At 37.9% G+C, this 27,918-nt stretch overlaps 1 protein-coding gene across 1 annotated transcript in view; it reads left to right on the forward strand.

Moving 5' to 3' along the window:
* Window positions 1-27,918, forward strand: part of ATXN10 (ataxin 10) — a 108,017-nt gene that overhangs the window by 62,391 nt on the left and 17,708 nt on the right. The window contains exon 10 of the mRNA XM_061988793.1: window positions 25,885-25,948. Coding sequence (XP_061844777.1) covers window positions 25,885-25,948 — 64 coding nt within the window. The remainder of the gene's footprint in view (window positions 1-25,884; window positions 25,949-27,918) is intronic.

A 27,918-nucleotide genomic window follows, 5' to 3' on the forward strand; every position in this document is an offset into this window, starting at 1 on the left:
AACTTCCCTGAAATCAGAGAAGCATTGAGATAGAGAAAAGCTTACAAATGTGCTTACAGAAATCTAGTGTCCAGTTTCATTGTTTAACTCCCTACACTCCTGTGACAGCACATCATTAAGTTCAGTAGAGGTATAATATCTTGCAGGCATCAGCCTGGCTTTACCTTATCAAAAAAAGTATCTGTGAACCTTCAGTTCTCTTTGCCTTTGAGCCAATATAACTTCTGTTACCAGCCCTGAAAATTGTTTGCTAAAACTCCTGTTGAAGCACGTGAGGCCATGTCAGAGTACCTGGTCTTTCAGACAGACACCGAGCATTTGGTTTTCTTAGGGTTTTTTTCCCCATCTCCTGTTTTCCTTTGTTTTTGGGAAGAGAAAGTGCAGTGCCTGTCACCTGCAGTTTTGAATTTCTGCCATTGGGTGATGCTGTTTATTCTAAATTGTAGACCTGTGGTATTCTGCTCTTTGCTGTTCTGCATGGCAATGCTTGAGCAAAGTTTGATCATGCTGGTGGCCAAAGGAAACCAAAGTACTTGAATAGTCTAATTCTTAAAGGATACAGAAGAGGGGAGAAGTGGGGAAAAATGAGAATGCACATGTCTGTGTAGGTAAGTGTTCTTGCCTGTTCATCTCTTATTTGCAGGATTCATAGAATTATAGAATGGTTCCATCTGGTTATCTTTTCTGCTTGAAATGCAGGGCTCTTTGAAGAGGCTCAATATTATTAAAGGGCTGCAATAATATAAAAATAAGTATTGATAATTTTTTTATCCTTTTGTTAACTATAGGTTATATAATCTTATATAATAAACCACACAGCCGCTTACTCCCCACACCACTCACCTCTGAATGGAGAGGAGAATCAGAAAAAAAAGCCATAAATAAATCAAAATTTGTGGGTTATATAATAACTAACTAAAATAAAATAAAATAAGTTTTACTAAACTAAAATAAAACAGCAATAAGAAGAATAAAATATAATAATAGTAATTCAAAGAAACAAGATACAAGAGAAGGAAACTGATGTCCAATGCAATTGCTCACCACCCGCTGACCAATGCCTGATCATTGATCTGCTCCTCACCACCAGCTCTCCACAGTTTATATACCGAGCATGACATCCTGTAGTATACAATAGCCCTTTGGCTAATAGATGTCAACTGTGCTTCCTCCCAGCTTCTTGTGCACACATACTGGCCCCTGGTCCATTCACTGTTGGGGCAAGGTAAGAAGCAGAAACAGCCTTGATGCTTGCAAGCACTGTTCACCAATAACCAAAACATCCCTGTGTTAGCAACATTCTCTCAGGGTAAACCCAAAACTGCCCTGTAGTAGATATCAGGAAGAAAATTAACTCTATCCCAGCTGAAACCAGGACATGTGGTAGAACAGATGAAGAGAGAACTTTGTGGGTTTTTTAAGGAGATTTTAGTTCCTACACTGTTTAAAGCCTATTTAGATAATGAGGATCTTCTGCCTGTGTTTTGAGAGAGAACAGACTTAATGATATTCTCTTTAAAATCTATTGTTATTTTTATTTTGGCAATTCACATTAACTGTGCTTTTTGAAAAATTTCTGTTCTTCAATCAAAAAAACTCACTGTTTCCATGAAGAAGCAGCAAAGATTAAAAACCACCTAATTAGTAAGCATTTACATGTTTAACAATGCATGTTGCCAAGTTCACACATCGTAATTGCAGTCAATCAGATTTGTTCAGATTCATATGACTGAAGTGGTTTGCTTGGAAGGATTTTGAAGGGATATTGGCCAAAGATCTAGTAACAATATTGGAAAAACAACTGGATTTTAGCTAAAGTTCCTTGAATGGAACACTGCCTGTATTTAGATACTGTAGCAGTGGGAGCAACATCAAAGTACTATGTCAAGTGATCTCTGTGCTGAAAGTCTGACAGCAAGAAGATGTTGAATTAATCCTCTGCTGTTTGTGAAATGCAGAATGAGCTAGCTTTGCAAAAGCCAAGATGATAACTTGGCCAATTAAGCTTTAGTTGATTAGCATCTGCTAGCAAGATTTCTTCTGTCTTCCTTCGAAGCATTTCCACCAGAAAACGCCACAGGACTGGTTGCTTACATTACATATCCTGATGCTAAACTCTTCTCTGAAGAAGAAACCTGTGCCTCCAGTGTGATTCTTCCTCTCACTAGTAAGGTTATCACTCACAGAATCGGAGTCACAGAATCTTAAGGGTTGGAAGGGACCTCCAAAGATCATCTAGTACAACCCCACTGCCAGAGCAGGACCGCCTAGAGTAATCACACAAGAACTTGTCCCGGTGGCTTTTTAATGTCCCCAGAAAAGGAGTCTCAACAACCCATCTGGGCAGCCTGTTCCAGTGCTCCCTCACCCTCACAGTGAAGAAATTCTTCCTTGTATTTCTTTGGAACCTCTTGTGTTCCAGTTTATACCCATTGCCCCTTATCATTAGACATCATTGAGAAGAGCACTCAGTTGGGTAGGACTAAGTGCATGCTAATAATCAATGTATCTTCAGATGGAGGATCCTCATGGGTTTAGCATGAGAGTAAATGAGCAGACAGTAGCATTATACATCTGATTGTCCACCTTCTAGACACTGATGCAAACTCATGTGGACTCCAGCATGATTGTATCTGCTTAGAAAAGTAATAATACAAACATAGCAAAAAAGTAATAACACAAATAAAATGTGCCCAAACAATCCTTCTCTCAAGACTACTTACTAAATTTTTAGATACATCCTCACAGTCTGAAATTCTGAAGTGCATTTTTTTGCTGTTGATTGAGAATTGAGAGGAAACAAATGTCCCATGTGCAGGTTTCCAAATTGCTAAAATACATATAGAAACTATTGTCAGTTGTTATACACAAATAAGAATTGTTTTTTACCAAAGTAATTCCTTGCAAGACAAAGCAAGATTGAAGTTAAATATAATAACTAATATGTAGTCATTCTGATAGGTTATTGTTAATGTCCTGTAGGTGGAAAAGTTTAGTGATCCAAGGAGGAACTGAAGAGTGCTTTACTTTGTTTTGCATGTACTTTGAAAACTAAGTCATACACTTGTAACAATTTATTTCTGAAATTTCAAATACAGTCTTTCTGACAAGATGGTGTTATTGTATGGAAATTGAAAATCAGGAGAAATTAGCTATTTTCTGGTTTACTCTCTGTAGTCTGTATTAATTTTTATATGTATATACATAGGCATATGTGTATAAGTGTGTATATATGTACAGATGCCTCTGTGTGTGTACAATATATATAAATAAATATATAGTACATTGAAAAGAAATATGGCCAGCAGATTGATGGTGATGATTCTTTCACTCTACTCTGCTTTCATGAGATCCTACCTGCAGTACTGCATCCAGCTCTGAGATCCCCAGCTGGTCCAGAGGAGGAGCACAGAAATGGACAAAAGGCAGGAACATCTCCCCTGTTAGGACAGGCTGAGAGAGACCTTTAGGAGACCTTATTGTGGCCTTTCAATACTTAAAGGGGACTTGAAGATAGAGAGAGACTTTTTACCAGGGCGTGTAGTGACAGGACAAGGAGCAACAGTTTTAAACTAAAAGAAAGGTTTAGATTGGACACGAGGAAGAAATTTTTTTTACAGTGAGGGTGGTGTGACACTAGAACAGTCTGCCCAGAGAAATTGTGAAAGCCATATCACTGGAAACATTTAAGGCCATGTCTGATGGAGCTTTGAGCACCCTGGTCCAGTAAAAGGTGTCCCTGCTCTTGGCAGGGTGTTTGGAACTAGATGATCTTTAAGAATCCCTTCAAACTCAAACTGTTCCATTCCATGATTTTATATACATACATATGTACATAAATATGTATATACACACACACACACACACGCAAACACTGATCAGTTAGCTCGATACTTTACTTTGTGAGAGTTTCATTGGAAAAAATGCAAAAGAGGAGTGTTGTTTTTGTTGAAACTAATTGTCTTGTACATCTTCCACTTTACTAATCTTCCCACAAGCAGTGTTTATATTGTATTACTCAATATACTGTGAAAAAGATTTTCAAATATGAGACTAATTAATCTCTTGAGTAAGAATCATAATTCTTATTCCATTCGGGGAAAAAAAAAGTTGCACTATTAAATTTTTAAAGCACAAAACACCCAACAGTACTAGGTACTATGTTAGATCTTTTTTTCATTGGTGACAAGATGTTGTCTTTTGGCATCTTTCAATAAACTTTGTTTAAAAATTGTCTATGGAGCATTCTTAATGATGTGAAAAGTAAAAAAGGGAAACGCCAATACTTGAAAACATTAAAAATTTCATAGGAACATAAATACTATAATTTTACAGTGGCTGAAAAATCTTCCTTTGCTCGCCAGCAGTACTTTGAAAACTGCAAATGCCAAAAATGCGCAAATCTTAAACAATGTGTGTATCTGCGCAATTTAGATAGGATGCAAACCATGGAAATTACATTCACTGATAATGGTTTCCTGAGGAACAGAACACCCTGTCTGAGGGATCTGTTTGCAATATGAATGGGTATATCCAAGGACGTTGCAGTATTTTAATTTGAGTTTGAAATTTATTCTATCTGTGTTACTTTGAAAATACAATTTTGGTGCTTTTAATTGAAGCAAAAAAAATTAGATAGTTGGCTGCCTCTAAAGTAAAAAATAACCAATGTTCTTCATTTCAGCCTACTAAATTTTAAAGTGATATGTGCAGTATTTCAGGTTGATTTAGTATTTTTAAGTTATTACACTGTGGCTGATGTTTCAAGTGAAATATTGGAAGTGGACTTAGTATAGGGATTTTAAGAAAATAAAACTTTTTGCATTCTTCATAAACTAGAGTTCTTTTTTGTGTATATTTGAGTATTGCAGTCTGCTGTGGATTGACATTAATCTTACCTATGAGAAAATAAGAAGGATTTAGATTTTGGTCTGTAAATTACTGTTCTAGAGCACAATTATGGATCTCAGTTAATTCATGTTGTAGTTGGTAAGATTTCTGTTGAGTCTTAGTAAGGGTAAATAACAACATTAATCTCCAGGTTGTTTTCCACTGTCTTTTTAGAAAAGGAGAGGTGTTACCCTTGGAGCTGTTCAGGACTTTCCATTTTCCATAGGACAGTTCCAACTTCTCTAAATTTCCTTTCCCTCTTTAGTCCAGCAATATTAAGAAAGGACATTTGGCTTTCGAAATAATGAAGGACTTTATTTCAGGCAATTTTTCAATATTGTGCTAAAAAAAAAAACCCAAAAACACAAAAGATAAATTTTAAGTATGGTGTTTTCCCCACAACAAAAATGGAAACAACATAGTAAAAATTAATAGTAAACTGTTAAGTTCCCTTAAACATGCATCAAACTTATATTCCCTTTAACTTGATTAAATGTCACTACCTTGGTATTTTCCAACCAGGTCTATTTAGTTGACTCAGCCCTACTTGTTCCCCACAGCTTCAATCATGAGAAGCTGATGAAATTTGAGAGGACATTCACTGCTTCCATTTCTTCTGGGAGTTGCCATCCAGTTGGAGTATTTGGTGGTTAGGAGTGTCACTTTTTAATTCCAGGTCTTGAGTCTTACAAATTCATGAGCACCTCACAACTCAATGAATTTTTGAAAGTGCTTTTAGAATTTGTAGTTACTGAGGGAAAAAAAAAGCTTTAAAATGCTTAATTTTAAAAGTTAAAATGTCATTTTTAATACCTCTACAATAGATCAATATGGTGGCAGGTGGTTGAGGTTCCAATTCAATGTTTTTTCTCCTCTCAACTTCTGACCCACCATTACTGTCAACCTGCTCCTGCAGGCTTTTCTGTATAAGTGTCAACCTGTCCCTTTGAAAATCATCTTCAAAGTTAACAGTGTTTATTAATAAACTCCTATGGAAGTTTTCTTTGTTCTTTAAAAGAAATAGTAAAATATAGTGACTTACAGATTTTTTTTTTTTAATGACTTTATGATTTCATTTATTTTGGTACAGATTTTGGCTACCAAAATGTACCCTCCATCTGTCTTCATATTAGATCTTTTTTTTTTTCCCTTAATGGACTTGCTAGGAAGAGTTGCTGGGCATGTGTAGGTTTGTGTAGCTTTAATGAAATTTTAACAACATGGTGTGTGTATATATATACTTAAAGTAATGAAACTGCATCTTGAAACAAGAACTCTCTCTAGTTTTCAGTTAGAACCTGCAGCCTTGACTTTATAGATACAGGCCTATAATCAGCTTAATGATCTGTTGCAGGAAAGGAAATAACAATATAAATAAAACTAAACAGACAATTGACCTAATGCCTGAGGATGTATATGCACACCTTGTTTTACACAATGATATTTTCATGTAAATTGACCATATGAAAGGATACATTTATTATGTAATTTTTTTAAACCATTTGAACAACACCTTTACAAATGTAAAAACATAGAATTCTGTTCATCATGGATATATGAGTCCAGTTAGAAGCTGGGAATTTTGTTTTCATTATACCTGCGGTTGTTAGTACCAGACTGCAAGACATTTAGAGACACAAATACTCAAAAAACCCTCTGGTAGTTGTAATTTAGAGGTAAATTAAGAAACTAGTATGCAATCTCTTTATGTTCAGTTTCATGTATCATCTTGCTCAACAGCCTGAGGCATTAGCAAGCTTTCAGCATGAAATGTAGCACTAGAGCGTGCATACTTGAGTTACTGTATATCAAGCATACTAAATATATGGCTTTTATAGACATATAAATCACAACGTCAGGATTCTTGTGTTTTCTAAATGTAAAGTTGATCTTAATCTCAACAAGGTGGCTAAATTTATCATAATAAGAGAATCTGATCCTGTGCAAAGGTTATGCTTAGTGAATCATTAAAAGAAAATGCATATTATTAGAATTTCAGGTAAATGTAGAGAATACTTGCTCAACTTTTCTATAAGTTATCAGCAAAGAAACACAATTAGTGTCACATAAAGCACTAGCTCAGTCTCGAGTGGGTACAGCAAGTAAAATGTGTTTGAGGGCAAGTTGCACAGTTTGATATGGCTCATATCCATGTGATAGCATTCTCTTTTGTGGGCTTCACTTTCATCTTAATCTTCCACCACCAAAATCAAATCACTGAACTGCTTTTCCCATAGCTCTCCTTGGGAAGAGCCCATAGCCTGCACTGTATACCGATCTGTTCCTGAGTGTTGTCTAGAGTGATAGTTGTCATGAGCCAACAGCCCCTCAAGAACCATCTGAAAAGTACAGCAAGAAGTGACAGCTATGAGACAATGCTGAAACCCAGCATTCTGAATTTATATCTTTTACTAACACAATTAGAAGCTCTGCTGAGATGAATTGGAATGACCCAAGGTTGTTGCAGATTCGAGACTTTACTAGGTATTATTCAGTTGAGATGAGATTGATGATTCTTTCCTTCCTTTCACTCTGTGTTCTTCATCTCCTGTAATGACTCTTATTTTGATTGCAAGAAAAGGAATTAGACTCATTGGCTTAGGCCATGGAATCCCACACCTCGAGCCGTTCTGTGTAGATAAACCTTTGACAACTCATAGCTAGTTCATTTGAATATCTCTTGAATGGCAGCACATGGTTTTCAAGCTGCTATAATGTGCTCCACTGTAGGCACAGACGTAGCTTGGACCAGCCAGCTTGAATAAAGATGGTAGGGATAAGTTAATGCAGCTGGCATGCTACTTCAGAAACAGGTGCTGCAAGTTAATCAATTGGTCCCTGGGTGATCTCATGGGCAGAAGCAGCATATAAGGAGGTAGCTAGCAAAGGAAGGGTGGCTTCGAGTCAGCTCTGGTGGTTGTACTACGTTGCCCCTGTACGTCTCTGCACGTGCATTACTTAGACCCTCTACGTCTTTGAGTGATTATTGCCTTCACAACAACAACATTTGGTGACCCCGACGTGATTCGCTGAATCGGTTGGATCAAGAACCCTCGGCAGAAAAGCACTTGGATTCCTGCTGGAAAAGGCAAGTAATCTGAGCAAACTGATATAATGGGAAAAATGCTAAGCAAAGAGGAAAATCCTATTGACACCCTCCAGCATACCCTTGCGGAAAAAGGATTCAATTATGAAAAAGAGCCTTTGCTAAGACTTGTAAGATGGGGACAGGAAGTAGGTCTCTTTGCTTCCCCCCAAGAAGTATATGAAAAAGGACACTGGGAAAAGCTAGGAGACATGTTGAATAATGCTATTGGCTTGTGTAAATTGGTATCATCCATTATACACCAGCTAGAAGCTGAGCGTGCTGCCGCTGCTGCCATGAAAGCAGAAGCTGCTGCACCATCTGCGTTCCCGGTGGATGCTAAAAGATTCTTTGGAGGTGGTGACTTTATAGTGCCATCGGCTCCACCTCTAGAAGAAAATACTCAGAGATTCTTCGGAGGGGATAATGTCGTAATACCCTCGGCTCCACCTCTGGAAGAGGAGAGCATGGATGTGAGCCCACCTCCCCCAGAACCCCCTAGAGCACCGTTCCAGGAGCCGAATACACACATTGCTTCTCCTCCCCTCCCACCCACCCTTCACCATCCTGCCCCATCCCACCCTTCTGCTATACCTGAAGGAGTACCTAACAGAGAACGGAAGGTACGTTTTACAAATGATATGCCGTTGCCCCTGAGCTCATCAATCCCTGAGTGTATTCCTCTGCCATCATCACCCCCAACTTCTAGTGAAGATCAACAAAGACAATTATTAAAGGAAGAGTTAATACAACACGGAGAAGATATGAAACACACTTTGGCCCAGCTGGAGGAACTGATAGAAAAACCAAAAGCAACAGCTAATCAACTGTTGGAACGAATTAATGAATTAACCAAAACAAAGATTAAAGTTTCATCCCCACAGGTACTCAGAGATCCTCGTCCAGATGATTATGATCCGGCTAAGAAATGGAGAGGCCTCATACGTGATGCGGTAATCGAAGGCGAATTTATTCCGCAAGCCTTTCCAGTAATAACAGCACAAAGAAAACGACAGTGGGCACCTTTGGATTGGAAATTGGTAAGAGAAGGCCAGAAAGCGGTAATGCAATATGGCTTGTCCAACCCATACGTTCAGACGTTACTGGATCATATTTTTGCCAGTGGGTTAATGACTCCATTTGATTGCCGGAAGCTTGCAGAAACTTTCCTGAAGCCCACTCAGGTATTACTATGGGAGTCTGAATGGGAAAAAAGAGTTGATCTGACGGTGGTGGAAAACATGGACTTACAACAGGGAGATCCGCGGCGAGTCGTCACAGCAGACATGATGCTGGGTAAAGGAGCATTCGCTGATCCTCAGGTACAAGCCCGGCTGCATGAAGCTATCTTGCAGCAAACACAGACACTGGCACGTCAAGCATTTAAGATTGTTCCTGATATGGGGGTGCCAGTTCCCTCATATACAACTATTATTCAAAAACCTAATGAGCCTTTCATGACCTTCTTAGACCGCCTAAGAGCAGCTCTGGATCGTATACCAAACATGTCGGCTGAAGTAAAGGCGGAAATAGGGTTACACTTAGCAGTTGCTAACGCTAATCATGACTGCAAAAAGATCCTGCAGGCTCTCCCGCGGACAGCAACTTTGGTCGACATGATAGAAGCCTGCTCTAGGGTAGGATCGTCAGCACATTTAGCTGAGGCAATGGCAACAGCATTGAAACCTTTAGTTCAAGCCCACAAAGGAGATCGGAGGCCAAAGTGCTTTAACTGTGGAAAAATAGGACACGTGAAAAATCAATGTCGGTCCAGACCATTGGTATGGACAAACAGCTCTGCCAGGCCATCTGGGTCCAATGGCAGATTTCATGGTAATTGTTACAGATGTGGCAAGTTTGGCCATAGAGCCACTGAGTGCCGCTCTCGAGTGGCCAGACATACAATGCCTAAGGGAAACGGGTTGACGAGCGCAAAAAGGGCGAGCGCGATGACACAAAAACGCCCTTCAACACCAAGAGCTGCCTGGATGGCCTCAGATCAGCCACTGCAGGAAGCGCAGGAGTGGATGTGGAAACAGCAGTAGATGTAACCATCCACAACACAGAGGTAACAATTATCTCCTCTAACGTTAATGGACCCCTTGGCTATGGATTAAGTGCTTTGCTTTTAGGACGGTCATCGGCCTCTCGACAGGGTATTTTTGTGCTCCCCGGTGTAATTGATGCAGACTATGAAGGAAATATTGGAATAATGGTTAAAGTTTGGCAGCCACCAGTTCATATACCTAAAGGAACTAAAATAGCGCAATTAGTTCCTTTCAGAGCTAAAGTTCCTTTCGCAGGAAGTCGTAAGTGTCGAGACGGTGGTTTTGGATCCACTGGAGTACCTGAGGTAAGACTGGCAATGCCACTTTCACAGGGAAAGCCCACTCAGACGGTTGTATTCCAACATCCAAATGGTGAACACATGGTTGGGTACAACACATTACTGGATACGGGAGCAGATGTTACTATTGTGCCATTATCCTATTGGCCAAAAAGCTGGCCTTTAGAGAACTTAGACACCCCTGTTGTTGGAGTAGGAGGAATACAGATGACAAAAATTAGCACAGACCTGATTTCGGTATGTATACAGGGCGAAGAGAATAGATGTGTGCAAATTAGGCCCTATGTAATGAATACTTCAGTTTGGCTTTTGGGTAGAGACGCCTTAAGCCAAATGGGCTTTCGTTTGTCAAATGAAAATTTTTAATGGCGGCCATTGATGGGCGACCAATCCTGAAGTTAACCTGGCTAACAGATAAACCAGTTTGGATTGATCAATGGCCGCTAAGCAAAGAAAAGCTCGCCCACATTCATGAATTAGTAAATGAACAACTAGAGAAGGGTCATATTAAACCATCCACCAGTCCATGGAATACACCAATTTTTACTATCCCTAAAAAATCAGGGAAGTGGAGGCTGTTACATGATTTAAGAGCTGTTAATGCAGTGATGCAGGACATGGGTGCTTTACAGCCAGGATTACCCTCTCCTGCAATGCTTCCAAAAGAGTGGCCCCTGTTGGTGATTGACTTAAAGGACTGTTTTTTCACAATTCCCTTACATGAGGATGACAGTGAGAAGTTTGCCTTTACAGTACCATCGATTAACAAACAAGAGCCAGCAAAACGATATCAATGGACTGTTTTACCTCAGGGAATGAAGAACTCACCAACTATTTGTCAAACTTATGTTGCCTGGGCGCTGGCACCTCTGCGCAAAAAATACCCTCGTGTCTTATTTTACCATTATATGGATGATATCTTGATTGCAGGAAAAGACCTGGACCAGCATCGCATTCTACAAGAAGTGAACCGACAGTTAAGCAACTCCGGGTTGGTGATCGCGCCAGAGAAGGTACAAATGCACGCCTCTTGGAAATATTTGGGTAATATTATCACTGATGCGCGCATTTATCCTCAGAAGGTGGCAATTAAAACAGATATTGCTAACTTAACAGACGTTCAAAAGCTGATAGGTGATATCCAATGGGTACGAACCATATGTGGTATCACAAATGAGGATCTTGAGCCACTAATGCCTTTGTTAAAGGGCTCAGTAGAGGCTGATAGTGCGCGAAGACTGTCTCGGCAGCAAATCCAACCAATAGAAAAAATAGGAAGCAAGATAGTCAATAACTACAGTCACCGATATGATCCTGACTTGTCAATTAACATTGCTGTGATAAGTCAAAACCAGCATGTAATGGCAATCTTGATGCAATGGGATTCAGTAGCGAAAGACCCATTGAGGATCTTGGAGTGGATATTTTTGCCATATAATTTACAAAAAACAATTACCACAAGGCTTGAGGCAATTGCAAAAATAATAGTTAAGGCCAGGAAACGTCTGCTGGAAATAGCAGGGATTGAGGCAGACATCATTTTCGTTCCTCTCACAGATGAGTTCTTGAACTGGGCACTGCAACAATCTGATGAATTACAGTGGGCCTTATTGTCATATCCAGGAACTATAAATAATCATTATCCGGCCCATAAATTGTTCTCTGTTAAATTTCAAATGGAAGACCGGCCGTTGAGATCAGCAGTACCCGTTAAAGGCCTGACTGTTTTTACCGACGCCAGTAAGATCCAAGCCAAAGCAGGAGTGGTTTGGTGGGAAAATGGAAAATGGCAAAATCTAACTGTCCACTCCCCAGGCAGTTCAGTTCAACTGCTGGAACTGATGGCTGTAGTTAAAACTTTTGAGAAATGGTCAGACGTCCCATTAAACATCATCTCCGATTCCCTCTATGTGGTCGATGCTGTCACTCGATTAGAGAGAGCGCTGTTGAAAGAAATCTCTAATCAGAATCTGTATAACTTATTTCTGAGACTCTGGCATCAGATAAATGAACGGCAAACTGCTTATTATATTGGACATATTCGAAGCCATTCGGGCTTAAAAGATGGCCTATCAGTTGGCAATGAAATTGTTGACAGGATAGTGGCAGCTCCTTTATTGATACCTACGGGGCCAATAATTGACAAATTTTCTCAAGCCCGAAGATCGCACGATTTTTTTCATCAAAGTGCGAAAATGCTGGCAAAGCAGTTTGACCTGACTATATCGGACGCTCAGGGTATTGTTTCCACGTGCCCTGCATGCCAGAATCAGATCGGCCTAGGAGTAGGAGTCAATCCCAGGGGTCTGGCACCATTAGGTATATGGCAATCAGATATCACTGTCTATGCTCCTTTTGGGCGATTTAAACGTATACATGTCACTATTGATACTTATTCAGCCATGGTTTGGGCCACAGCCTTAACCAGTGACAGTTCTCGAGACGTCATAAGACATTGGAGGAGTTGCTTTGCTGTCCTTGGTGTTCCAAGAGAGATAAAAACTGATAATGGCTCGGGATACATAGCCAGTAAAACACGTAAGTTTCTAAACTTATGGGGTGTTAAACATACTACTGGTATCCCAGGAAATTCCACCGGTCAAGCCATTATTGAACGGACACATCAAACCTTAAAAGGCCTTCTAGAAAAGCAAAAAACGGGGGAAGAGGGGGTGAGTCCTCAAGACAGACTAATGAAAGCCCTTTATACAATGAATCATCTCAGAATTGTGGCAAACCGGAATGAACCACCGGCATTAACACACTTTGCCCAAATGAGTCAGGATTTGGATTTTACTGACAAACCTAAAGTTTGGTATAAGAATCCCACTACTGGAGAGTGGCAAGGACCTGCAGATCTGTTAACGTGGGGAAGAGGCTATGCTTGTGTCATTACAGATCAAGGTCCCCGATGGATTCCGGCAAAATGGATCAAGCCACATCAACAGAAAGGACTTAACTGTAAGACCAATGGAAAAAACAATCTTGAGGAAAGAACCAAGTGATCCACCCTCAATCCATCACTCTATTAAAATGTAAACCCTCGCAACTGTGGCACCACTTAGGCTGCTGTAAATTCCTTCAGCTATAAAAGAATTAAAGAACTTAAGATGACCAACAGATGAAGAGATACTTCCATCTTATTGATAATGCTCACAGATCAGCATGCTAAAGGATCTGAAGAAAAGTCCAGAACTACATCAGGAAAAAGAAATATCAGTGGAGCTACCAAGACCTCATCCCTTCCTGCCAGTGTGCGTCCCTCCTACCAACACATATCAGATTGTTTATTTTGACTTTATGGATTTCTGTATTGTATTGTTCAGCGATGTAGCTGTTATTGACCTTTTGTTGTAAACTCATGGCCATGGGTAAAAATATTTATGTTTTCTTCATGTACCTTTAATTTTGAAATGTGTTGCTAAAGGCTGGCTGGTTCAAAAAAGAAAAAGGGGGGAATTGTAGGCACAGACGTAGCTTGGACCAGCCAGCTTGAATAAAGATGGTAGGGATAAGTTAATGCAGCTGGCATGCTACTTCAGAAACAGGTGCTGCAAGTTAATCAATTGGGCCCTGGGTGATCTCATGGGCAGAAGCAGCATATAAGGAGGTAGCTAGCAAAGGAAGGGTGGCTTCGAGTCAGCTCTGGTGGTTGTACTACGTTGCCCCTGTACGTCTCTGCACGTGCATTACTTAGACCCTCTACGTCTTTGAGTGATTATTGCCTTCACAACAACAACACTCCACCATTAACCTCATTATATTATCTAGTTCCTAACCCTTTTGGTAGTTTGTGTTCCTTGAAAATAGTTTTCAAAGCACAAATAGCTCTCAACTTGCAAGAGGGATTTGCAAAGTTATGTGTTCATCTGTTGAAGGATGCCAGGAGGATAGATATTCAGAGTAAAAAGTTGCATTTCAGAGTGCAGATGAGCTGGGTTATGAAGCAAGCGGACCATGCTGTTTGATAACTGATTTCGTCAACTGTAATGAGAATGTAGTGTAACGTGCAAGAATTTATTCTGCTCTTACATAGTGAGAGTTTTTTAGATATCTGCCAGAATGAGCCAAGTACTGAGCTATTACACTAGCTTCACCTAGAGTATTGCTTGCTTGCTTAATCCTTTTGTGGTTTAATGATTTGGGACACCACAAAACTATAATGTAAAAGTTATGAAAACTTTTTCGTGCCAGATTTTTTTTTTAATGATTGTCAATGGGAAAACTCTCTATGAAGTTACATTAGCAAAATAGGTTAACAAGTTTTGAGAATGATGAACAGTCATCAAAAAGTCAACGTTCAGATTTCTTTTTCAGTTAGAATCATAGAATCATTTCTGTTGGAGAAGACCTTAAAGATAACCTAACACTAAGCCCACCACTAAATAGTGTCCCTCAGCACCTCCTCTGTGCCTCTTTTAAATATCTCCAGGGACAGTGACTCCACCACTTCCATGGGCAGCCCATTCCAATCCTTTCTCAGTTAAAAAGTTCTTCCTAATGTCCAATCTAAACCTTTCCTGGTGCAACTTAAACCCATTTCTTCTTGTCCTGTCACTCACTACAGGAGATAAGAGGCCAGCCTCCACTTGACTACAACTCCCTTTGAGGTAGTTGTAGAGAGTGATCACATCCCCTCTCAGCCTCTTCAGGCTAAAAACGAAACACCACTACTAGCAAAATCCTGATATTGTCGAGGATTTTATTCTGTTTGTATAAAATTTGTAAAAAAGACCCTAAACCAAAGGAAAGCACTTCTTATTGTGTGATGTGAGAAACATTCCATAATATGTGAGAACAGGGATTTCCCCCACGTAGTTAAATTGGTTAAGAATAACACTTTAATGCAACTATACAAGTTTGCAAAGCTTGAGCTGGTATTTTTCTCTTTAAATGACAGAAACGGCTGGTTTGCTGCCTTCCCATACATTGATATTTTCCAAGTTTCATATAAGCATACAATACTCTAGTCACTCCATAATAGGTTTGTGATTCAAAACACTGTTGTTAGCAAATCTGTACTTCTCATTAAATGACTAGTTTATATAAAATGCAGTTGATGAGAAATCCAATCAAATTTTATTTTTAAAAAAATGGAACTTCTAAAACAACATTTGTTGAAATAGCAATTGTTTTTCACAGGGTCCCATAGAGTGAGAAGAATGGACACATCACGTTAGTGTTTGTTAACTTGAATAAAGTGTCTCATTGCATTTGAATACTGTTTCCATTGAAAAGGGTTCCTCTCATGCCACAGCTTCCCTTTCATTAATACTATGAAATCTTTTAAGTACATCACTGAAAGTTGTCTAATTTCATCTGAAATTCTTGACCGTGAGGGGGTTTTATTCATTAAATGCATGACTGTAGTTGTTTCAGTAAAAATGTTGCTGAAGTAGTTTGTGGCATTATTTCAGTGCTGAAGAAATATATTGGGTCTGACTTGTAAACAATGCTAAGCTGAATCAAAAGTTACTCCACTTATTTTATAATCACTTAATTTATTGGTATTTCTTATTTTTGACACTGCTTACAAACCATTTGCTTTACTTTGCAGTAGATGTTTGCCAGAAAAGAGCAATACCAAAAAGGCATAAGAAACTTAACTATGTGAACAACAGCGCCTGTCAGTCAGTCTGTTGTTGCTACACACAAAGTAAATGTGGTAGGTTTTAATCACTGTTCTTCTAGATAACATGGTCAGAAACTGATAGCTGAGTATACAGAGCTTGTGAAAGGATTGAAAGGAGCTTAGTGTTTGAGCATGTTTAAAAGAGGACTTAGTCCTCGTTATGAAGTTAAGCTGTACACTTCCAACTTCTCTTACCTCTCCCAAATATTCCAGTGAAAATTACTGGGATTTAATTGTCTACTGAGCATTGAATAAATAAAAATTGTACTGAATTTGGTTATAAAATATCTTGGAGAAAGAAATTAAAGTATTTAACAGAGGAATGCTTAGCCGAGGATTAATATTTTGTACAGGATTATAAAATAAAAAGGAAGACAATGAATTACTGTGGAAAAATGAAGGAAAGTGTACTTGGCTTTGTATTTGAAATTACGTGCCACCTATTCTATTTTAGATGAAGAATACTCTGTGACTTGAAGGTATAGTAAAGGAAAAAGTTATTGGGAAGAAGATATGAATTGGTCTCAGCAGAACAGTGAATGTCTAAAGCTTCTTTCTTTCCAGCTTGAGACTTCATTTGCACCTGCGTTAGCCACCTTTGAAAGTGTCCTCATTGGGCCGTACCTATTGCTCTTCAGTAAATTGAGACATCTGTTAGTCCTGAAACAAAGCAATTATTGTAATTGCAAGACTTTGGTGGAATTTTTTTTCTTTCAAATGGACCAGAGTTCCGTTATTTATATGTTTCTTTGAAAATGTAACATTTAATTTAAAATGGAGCGTGAAATTGACATTGCTCAGTGAGAAGTTTTATTTACTGTTGTATTAAGCGATGGAGTTGTATGGATGGCTGCAGAATTCTGTAGTCTTCCCTGACTGGTCTGAGTTAAAATGCAAGCAACAAACACCATTAAACTGTCTTCCAATTTAATAGTCAGCCAGGTCTCGCAGTCTGCCATTGACAGTTTCTGTAGAGTTTAGAAAGGCGTTTTACAGTCCTTTCCTGAAACACTTGCTTTATTTTACTATGTTTTAACATAGTGAAAAAATTAATTATCATCAAGGATAGTTTTCTATTTAACATGTAATAGAGTGCATGTCCTTTACACACATACTAGGAAATTAATGGTTTGTTCTTTGACCCGTCACTAAAGTCTTGGAAGCTCTGCATCCTAAGGAATGCTGAAACAGAGAGTACTGAATGCCATTAATAATGTCTATGTGCTGTTTCCAATCTTCTAGCTTACTAGCTTTGTCCTTTCTTTCTTTCCTTCCACCCCTACTTTGACTGTGAAGTTTGGGATAATATAAATATACTCAATAATTTATTTGTAGTTTCTTAAAAAATTCCATCACTACTAAAGTTGCTTTATAATTGCTATAGGAAACCATGGGGTATTATAGTAAACTGCAACCACTTAGGTGGTTTGTGATACTTTCCTTTTAGTCTTGAATGTGTCAGTGCACTCCAAGTGCTACAATTCAATGTGGCATGCCATTGTATTTAGCTGCAGAATTTTACCGTGATGCATCAATCACCAGTACAAATCACTGTACATTTTGAAATCATCCTAGTTCTTTTCTCATACATTATTATAATCATTTGAATATTGTTTGTTGCCTTCTTTGCCACAAGTGAATTTATGTCTGACATTGAATTTTATTTCAACTCCTCGTTCAAAGTGAAATAAAAGGAGAATGCTAAGTAATGCTGGACACAACAAAAGTCATTACAGCACAGAACATCTGATTGGCATTTATTTTTGTTTGCTGAATTCAGAAGTTTCCAAGGAAGAGTTGCAATCCTTGATGTTGGGAGAGGAAGCAACTTTGGAATATAGCAGTAATGTGAGAGAGTGATGACATATGTGGCCCCAGTGAGAGTGTGCATTCATCCAAAAAGGACATGAATTTGAATTACTTTTCCTCCTTTTCTGTTCCCACTTACTTTAAGTTGTACGCTGGTGGCAGTTATCAGGGATATTTCAGCTGAACTGGGTTTCAAGGAACCATTAGAATGTTTTGAGAAGGTACCAGTAAAGCAGGTGTGGAGGTTGTGAGTGGAGAAATTAGGTAAGTACCAAAGTTGGCATGAGTAATAGAGGGGAGAAGTTAATAGTCATGAGATTGTTGTGCTGATTTTTTGATAGAAGAATGTGTGATTGCATGTAGAACAGTAATGAGGACATCTTCAACAGAAACATTCCGTGTTAATCTTTTATTTACTTCTATTATAATCTATTATTAATCTATGTCAATGATTTCCACATATTTTCACATGTAATTTTCACATATTTTATGCATATAATATTTTTCTGGAAGACGAGCTATTCCAACAAAATATAAAATGTGAAACTGAAAAGAAACAGACAAACAACTCCCCCCCAAACAAAAACCTAGCACACACAAACAACAAAGCCCTCATTTTAATTGAGAAATGTGTTGTTAAGCTTGACATGGAAGACAAACATACAGTAGCCACCAAAACAGTGTCAGCTTGCCAGAATGACTTTGAACTTCCTATTGCAATGGAGATTAAAATGACTTATATGAATTATGTAGCTTACCCAAACTTGATCTCAGAATTGTTTCAGAACTTTGGAGTAATTTTAAGTCTTCAGTTTTCACTCTGCTTTAGAAAAAAATACAATTTTAAAATTTCTGTGTTAAGTTTTGTCCTCAGCCCAGTTCTAGTCACATAGCCAATTCTTGTACTTAATTTGCTTTAACTTTTTTTTTGTTCTGATAAAAGGGAAAAAAGATAAAGAGAACCTCTTTTTATAGCAATTATTTGAAATCAGCAAATTAGACTAAGATAGTTAGTGACTGGAAGAAACATATACTCCATTGTTGATGCAAGTTTGTGCAAACTCAACTGATATAATGTTCAGGGCAGCAGCAGCAAGTGGTCAGCATCAGGAAGGCAAAGACCACAGTAGCAAATGCTGTACGTTTCAAGAGAAGTCAGTCATGTGTTGGACCTTATTTTATCCATGTTAACTAGATGACCTAAACGTAAAATGAGATAAAAACCTGCTCCTCTTAAGTGAATGATGAAAATTATTTTTTTTTTTTTAAAATACCAACTGTGTTACTGTCTCTCGTGGAAACCTATTCTGAAATCTCAAGTGTTTATATTATCATCTCAATGGCTGGAAACTCCTGTGTTTTGAAAGACAAGTGGAAAAAATTATTCAGCAACAGAGATGACTTGTTGCCCTGTCCTGGTAGTTGGACACTAGCTTCTGCTTGTTTTGGCTCAGTCCTGATTGTGTACTTGGTACCTTTATGTTCTCTTCCCTTCCCCCTCAGTAAAGCCAAACGAGTTGTCTTCTAAACCAGTTCTCTTTGAAGAGTTTTAGGACATCACAAAGGAATCAAACTTTCAGAATTTAGATTTTTTGATTTTTTTTTTTTTAAATCTCACAGAAAGAGGCAAGAGTCACCTTTTTTAGGAAAGCTGAAATAAGTCTCATGTCTTTCTGTTAAATAACATTGAAAGAGGTAGAATATATTTGAAACTAACATTGCAAGGAGCAACAAGTTTTGTTGCTGTGATTTCTGGAATTCAACCACTAAAATGATAAATATATGCTTACCTAAATAGTTTAGTAGCTGGGGGAGTATTATGGGGATGCTGCCTTGACTAAAATGGGCAAAACAGTGCCTCTTAGTTCTCAAAGTCATTTGCACTGGTTCAAGGAGCTATCAAACTAGCTAAGCAAGTCTGCTGTGATATCCTGGAGAAAGAAGCCTCTGTTCACAAATATTTCAGTAGATCTGCAGGATGTGGTGAACTCCAATAATAGACTTGATTGCTGGAAGCCACAGCTGACTCTGTTCTAAGCCAAAATGCCAGTAGCCTGCAGTAGACCCAGGAATCTACCAGCACTAAGGGATTAAAGTGTTCTTTTTTACTTTGAGGTGGACTCCCCTGTGTATCTCGTGTCACTTCTGCTGCCGGGAAGAACAAAAAAATCTCCAAAACTGAAACTAACAAATGAAAAAAATGAAATAACATTTTTCATTACCATCATAGCTGCAGAGAAGCACATTTGTGAACCTAACCAGTTGATGTATTCTTGCTCTTACCAAGTCAACTGATTACTCAGATCAAATGCTGGAATCTGCTCAGATGTCTAACTACTGATTATCTATCTTGTTTGGCATGTCTTGGAGGAAAATTGATTTCTAATGGTCAGCCTGCTTGGTGGCAGGGTCTGAGGGGTATATTTCTTGTTACATAGTCATTGTGTGGTCCTCATGTGGTACATTCAGAAGGAACAAGACTTAAATGTGTCCTTAATGATGTCCAAAGATTGTCAATTGATCGCAAATGAATATTTCATTGGATCACATTCTTTTGGCATGATTTATTCTACTATAAATTTCTGCCTGAGAAATCCATGCAGACTTTGAGACAGAAGGGGTTCAAAGGGTCATTCACCTGTCCAGAGCAGGACTGGTCACAGTATTCATGGTTAAGATTTGTCAGGTCATTTGTGGATACTTGCAGTAGTGGAGACTGCTCTGTCTTCTTAGTAACCTCTTTGTAGGTATGGGAAGGTTGGCATCAGGTTCTCTTCAGGCTAAAAACCTGCAGTTCCCTCAGCCTCTTTTTGTGTAGCATAGCTTCAGCCTCTTGCCTAGGTTGCTGTCAAATGAGTACCGTGGAAAATAATTGCTTCCGTTGATCTACTGGCTCTGCTTCTGTTGATACAACTTAGGATACTGTTGTTTCATGTAAGATGGATGTTAATATCTTGATAATTTGACTCTTGAGAAGTACATCAAATTGTAATCATTTCAGTAATCTAGGACACTAAGAGAAAACATTAAAATACTCAACAGGTTTGTTTTCTGAACCTTAATATGTTCTTTAGGTTTTCTGTGGTCATGCAATCCCAGTTGTTTTATTCTTCCCCTTTTCCCTTACTTTGCCTCCCCTGGCTTTTATTTCTATTAGCTAGTCTAAATCAAGTTTGTCAGAGAGATACGGGTATCAGAAATATTGTTATACTATTTTTTTTTTGTCTCATGAGAATCAGCCAATAGGTAAATGAGCGACCCAAAGAAGTGGTTCTGAGAGGGGAAAGTGAGTAGTGGCTGCTTAATCCCCAATCCACTGCAAACTATGGCTGACATTTTGCCAGCAATCAGCACACCTGTACCTATGAACCATATGCTGCTACTTGTGTGGGTTTTGACACTTTTATCTATGTGACTGGGCTAGCAGCATTGCAAAGAGTGCAGACACCAAGTCCATAAAAATGTGAAGTTTGCCAATTTTGTTGCTCCCAGAAACTGATGATCTATAATGAATGTTATATGTGGAGTTTTCCCATATAAGTAGTTCCTGCTTGTTCCCATTTTTTTACTTGTTTCTAAAGTATATGTTTTTTGCCCTTTTTTAAGCTAGGAATTTTTCTATTTGTCAATGTACTTACGAGTAACATGTAAAAAGAAGAGTGAGTATTAGCATGGATTACTTAAACTGTTAGTAGTCCACTTATCCTTGTGAGAACACATTTCCTTTTGCTTATCTATAGTTAGACCAAAGAATACTCCTAAGAAATTGAAGTATTTTTGTGGCTGAAACAAACACATTCCTCATTCTGCCTTCTGCATCAATGGAAGACTGATTTGAAGAGATTATTTTTGCTGGAGCTTTTCTGTTACTGTCTGTATAGTACCTGGACCTGGAGACTGTAGTTTCATTTTATTAGATGCACACAGATTCCGCAGTAAGCACTGTCATGCTTGGAGAATTTGTATTCTTACCCCTGAGCTTGGTTCCATTGCTGCTAGAGGGAAAGATTCAAGAAGCAGCCTACGATTAATTTCTACTTCTGGGCTCCACTGTGAATGATTGTGTTAATGATACTTACTAATGTTAACTTCATAAGTGAATACTGGGAGATTATCAGAACTAGTTCTATTCAAGCAGATATAATGCTAGTAATCTTATCTATATATTGGTCAGTAAATGTGAATTCTGTAAGATAAGACAGAAGGTTTAATTTTTGGTCTGAATATTTTCATTGGTTACAGAGAGAAAAAGTATAACCTTTTCCTTAGGATGTACATGTCCCAAACTGTCCAAATAAAACACTGCATTGCCTAGAGGGATTGTGGAGTCTCCTTCCTTGGAGGTCTTCGAGACCCGCCTGGACATGTTCCTATGCGACCTGATCTAGGTGAACCTGCTTCTGCAGGGGGATTGGACTAGATGATCTCCAACCCCTATCGTTCTATGATACAATGATTCTATGATTCTTTGGTTGTGAAGACTGTGAGCAGATATATATAATTGAACTTGTCAGTAACATAAGCTCTTGTTTAATATTTATGTAGCATCTCTGCCTACATGCCTGTTTAGTGTCTGGATTAAGTAATTGAAATAGATTATTAAATCCTAAGTGCAGAGAAAGAGAAAAAAATTCATCGTCACAGGGGAAGGCATTTTCTTCTAAATGTAGTACAGTGAAATTTCTCACTGGTGTGATACCAAGGCAAGTACAGGAAACAAATGGGACAGCATTATAAAGCTGTATAGTGGGTACCTGCCTTTGAATGCTGGATGTTCTATTTTTCCACTTTTTAGAAAAGAATTTTAGAAACTCATGTAATAACATTACAGCAAAATTTTTTATGCTGGCTTCACTGAAGCACTAGAGATCACTAGGACAGAGCCTTTTTTTTTTTTATTTTAAACTTGTCTTAAGTAACTTTTGTTAATAAACTTAAACGTGGTCAAGACTTCAGTTTACACATAGTTTATAGCTTCATTTACTGTTTCAGTGTCATTCAGTATAAAGTATTATGGTTCGTCATAAGGAAATAAACTTGTGGTTTTGTTTCAATCCGGTGCAGTTTCACATTATTGGCCAGATATGTTGTCAATAATTTAGGCAATAACAGTCAATGTAGGGAATAGATTTAGTGATCTTTTGCACCACAGGATGATGTGGGCAATTTTGTTTGCAAGACAGACATTAGAACTGTCCTATTTCTTAATTTCTGTCCATAATTTCATCCAAAATCTGGATGGATTACAGCCAGTCTCACACCAGTCACTAGCTCCTTTCTTCCCAGGATATATTTACACCTTCTTTAAAGTGAGATCTGAGACTTGTGCAATATTGACTTCTTTCCCAAGTCCTGCAGAAGATCCACTGCCATACTCTCCAATGTGCATTTTACAGCCATTTCTCTTCAAAGGAAAAACTCTGAGGCCAACAGTTAGTTGGAAATATCACTAACTTCTTTATATTGGGCAGTATAGTTCTAGTAAATTTGTGTAAGAGATTGAGACCTAGGATGATGGTTTCTCAATATTTACAAAATCTGCTGATGTGGGAGATTACAGGCAGATGAGAGTGAGAAGATGTGAGAGACTGGGCATGCAAGTGAGACAGTCTGGTGAGGGACCGTGATTCCTTTGTTTAACGATGGCACTCATGTTGCAGAAATGACTCTGCTACATACAGAGGAATTGCTGAACTAGCCCACATTGGAGCCCAATTCACTATGGTAAACTGGCCTGAATTTTAGATTACCATAAAGTGCTGTTTCAGTGAATCACTGGTAGTTCAGGAATGGCTGACATGGATGAGAACTCTCTAGTAGTGGTTGTTTAGGAACCAGAGCTCTTTAACTCACAAGTCATTTTTAGAAGTATATAGATTTGTCTTGGGTGGGTACTTTGTAAGGTTTCTTTTCCTTGGTTCATTTCACTGTGTCACAGATGACGTACTAAAGCTTGACATCATGATGACAAAAACTATACCTAACTCAGTCAAGTTATACATATGGTTCAATTGTACAATGTTCAGGAGACTCTCGGTGGCTGTGTAAGGCAATGCTAGATAGAAACCGATTTTTATGTTAAGATATCACTAAACCTGTGGTTTGCTGCTTCTGTTCCCAGTTAACCTTGAAGGAATTTCATTTATGTTGCCACACTAACTTTTTGAAGTGTGCATAGATTTTAATTAAAATTTTACTTTCCCTGATGAGTACTTACTCTGTCAACCAAACATCTCATTTGAATTGAACTGGAACAGATTGCATGGTTTATTTCAGTTGGTGGCACTTAGTCTAGATTAACTTGTGCTATTCAGGATTTCATTGATGGAAAATAAAAGGTAACATTGTGGAACGATCAGAGTTTGACTACAGCACGAAAAATGAAAGAACTAATGTTTCCCAAGCACCTGCAAGTACTGTGTTACTGAAAGAAAGTTCACTGTTTGTTCAAGCTTGGAAGTATGACATCATACATGACACATGGCCTTTGAAGAAAACACAAAAAATTTATTAAAAAATGGCCATTTTTAACCTTGTGTTATTAAGATTATTTAACATAGGTATAGTTATGTATATATCAGTTAAGTCTGTAGAACTAGCAATGCTCTTCTCTTTCCTTATGTATAAGCCTTGCCTTTTTGCATATCCATCTCTGTTACTGTTACTTTCTCATGTTATAGCTCGAGACTCTGCAATAAGATTATATGAAAAGTAACTTGCAAGAGGGATGTGCTCAGACTTGTCTCTGAATAATTTTTTACTGATTGATAGTCTGAGTTTCACATATAAATTTCCTACCCATCTTTTTTCTTTTACCATAGAACCTGCATTTCAGAAAGCTGATCTATCCTGCAGTGTGAACTTTGTGATTTGTTGTTGTACATAAAAACGCATCTTGTTTGGGGCAAAAAGATGGAAGAGAGAATCTCATCATCAAGCTACAACCTAAATTGATGTTCTATCTAAATTCCTTTGCCCAACAGTTCTTGGTTTGAAATTAAATTTTAAAGAATTAAATAATTTTAGATTTGGACAAGTACGGTTTGGCAGTCACAGAGTGGTTAAGGATGGAAGAACCTTCTGTAGGAAACTCTTGTCCAACCACTCTGCTTAAATGCAGATCAGGTTGCCCAGTGCCATGTAAGCGTGGCTTAAAGAATATAAATAATATACAGGTATAAGAACATAAACAATGCTCACACTATCAAGTCTTTTTTAAAACTGCTGTTGGATTTTTTGAGGGGGAAAAAAAAAAAGCCTATATGTGTTAAGAAGTTATTTCCAAGCTTGAAATTTTGCAGGTAATTTAGAATGAACTTTAAATAAGTAACCATTTCTAAAGCTGTAAATGTATACGATGATGTGTGTTGTTACAGTGTACCATAGAAGTCTAGATTAATTTCTTATGGAATATTTCATAAGATAAGTATACTACATATATATTGTTAACATTAACTTATCCTTGCATTCTTGGTACTGTGGGTGTGTATGTATGTAAAAGTCTGTTAGGATTATACATTATTATACACACAATTGTATTAGTGTCATTCACATGTGTATGTGTATATTAAAAAGAAGACCTCATCTTTGCTGGTTTGCTAATAACATAACAAACAACTTTTCAAAGGAAAAAAAAAGTCTGTGGCAATTATTTCATCTAAAGAATTTGTTCTTACGTACATAGAAGTAGCATGCTGCTTTTGAAGGCTGCATAGATACATGGTGCCATGCTAATTTATGTGCATGTATACATGTATTTTTTAACTTTTCCTTTTTTTTCTCCCATTTTTATCACTTAGTACTTTTTAATGGTTCTTCCTTCTGGAAGCAAGTGTGAGCTGTCAATAAGCATAGCTTTTCTGGTTCAGTGTGAGAAGTACGACACAGAAAATATCTCTGACAAACATATGCTAAATGAAAGAAGAATGTGAAATTACTGTCTGCTTGTGTTGCTATTTTGCAATACTTAACCACCAATAATTCCAGATTTGGTCTGCAATTTATGTTAACATGTTTAATATTTTTTATGAAAAAACATCTCTGTTAGATTTTCACTTCTTGCATGAAATAGCATTAATATTGTTGAGACATCTCTTAAATTAAACCTTTGATTTTATTTAGGTTTATGAGTTAGATGGCATCCCTTTGATCCTGGACAACTGCAGCATAGATGACAACAATCCTTGTATCCTTTACAAAATAATTCTAATTATTGAATATTATTCATAAGAAAATGAGGAGGGGGCTAAATATATTTATGTCAGCATTGCTTTCACATGGTATTTAAGCCTAACTGGCTTCATGAGTTTCTAGGTTGTATTTTAATACTTGGTTCAAAAGCAAGCAAACTCAGAAATACACTTTCATGAACTCACTTCGAAGTTGAACTATGTGTATATTATCTTTCCTAAAATAAATTTTGCTGGTTTACAAATGTCAATTCAGAGAGGTAGTTGTGACAGAAATCTGAATTAATGCAATCTATGGTCATTGTATCAAATCTTTGAGCTTTTTCTTCAGCTGAAATATAACCAGTAGACTGAAATAAGTGTACTTCTTTGAATCTGACTGGAGAACTTTCTCTAAGCAAAGAGACAAAACTAGCAAACTGTAATGAAGATGTATATAACTGAGAGCATTAATGATGCAGATTACTGAAATGTTGGAGAGACTCTAGTATGAATGACATTGTGCTTTATATTTTGGATTTTTTTTTTCCCGGGGTTTAAGTGTAGAGACTTTCCAAGGCAGACTGCTATTAGAGGGAAATAACTTTATATTGAAGCTAAAGAATTGTTAAGCAGACTTATCCATCTCTATATAAGCTGCATAGTAATCCTGCTGGTATGTTCAGTGAGTGAGCTATTATTTTCTGTCATCTAATCATTAGCTACTTAAAGGTTTCTGATAAGTGCATCTGGAAGTCAAATACCTTTCTTGTCAGAGTAATGTCTCTTATACTTAAAACATGAAATGGATTTTTAAAATTATCAGAAAAAGCTCAGTTGTTAACAATTATCATAAAATTGAAAGAAAAGCTGTGTTACATATTTTCATAATTGTGTGCTGTACAACATATCTACAGAGAACTATATTTTAGAAGAATGAAATAATGTAGGGACAGATGATAGCAAAAATTTAACAAGCTGTGTGGAGGAGTAATGGGTGGTAAGCATCCTCTGAGTTACTCACTTTGTTGCCTTATGTGCAAGGTTTTTACATTCAACGCTATCCCTGTAGTTGTAGACCTGACAGTGCGTCTCTTGACAGAGAGAGTAGCAGAGTTGTATTTACACAGTCCAGTCTTGGTAAGTGACCCTGCTGGATGCCGTAGGAAGCACGGGGAAAGTTACCTTTGCCTAGGCAGAAGGACAGCCCTGAGAAAACCTAGCAAGGAGTTTGATCCTGGGTTACTCTTCCTTTGCTGGAAAGCATAGCTGTGCAATGACTTTCAGAATTTCTTTCAAGGATTACTCCTTCATTTTTAGCTGTTAGTAGAAGAGGATAAAGTTTGAGACCTTCAAAGGGTAGAGTTGTAATTTACACCTTGAATGAAATGAAAATAGAATACCACAGGAGCCTTTACTACATTTTGAGCAATGAGAAACTTGTTACACCTTTTACTACAGACTCATTTTATGGCTGTACTATAAACTTCTTAACAGAGGATAACACTACTTACTTATTTTTTAAAGACTTAGTAGACATAATTTACCTCTTAATATGAGCTTTCACTGCTGATCCATAGCATACAGTATTCAGGTATATTAAAAAGTAAATAGAGTTAGGCAGAGAGAGGACTAGCCTGCTATAACAAAGTTTGCTGCATCAGCTTTTGGAGCACAGCTTCTGACTACCACTCTGTTCATCATTTTGACCTAGAGCTATACGTGGTGCTACATGAATTTATTGCTCCTCTGCTTCTCTCCTGTCTCTAATGTTCCTCATCTACTGTGTTCTCAGCCTATTTTATGCAAGGAAGCAGGAGTTTGCTGTTTGTCTCTACTTTCATCTGCTTTGCAGCATATTCTATTTCTAGACACCAGAAACCAAGTTCTTAGTAGCATGTAGGTGCCCGACTGCAATGCGTAACATTCCTCTGACAACTGTTTCCTCACTCTGCATCCAGTCCTGACACAATTCCATTTGATGATG

Source organism: Colius striatus, chromosome 1 (genome assembly GCF_028858725.1).
Source record: "Colius striatus isolate bColStr4 chromosome 1, bColStr4.1.hap1, whole genome shotgun sequence".
Taxonomy (NCBI): domain Eukaryota; kingdom Metazoa; phylum Chordata; class Aves; order Coliiformes; family Coliidae; genus Colius; species Colius striatus.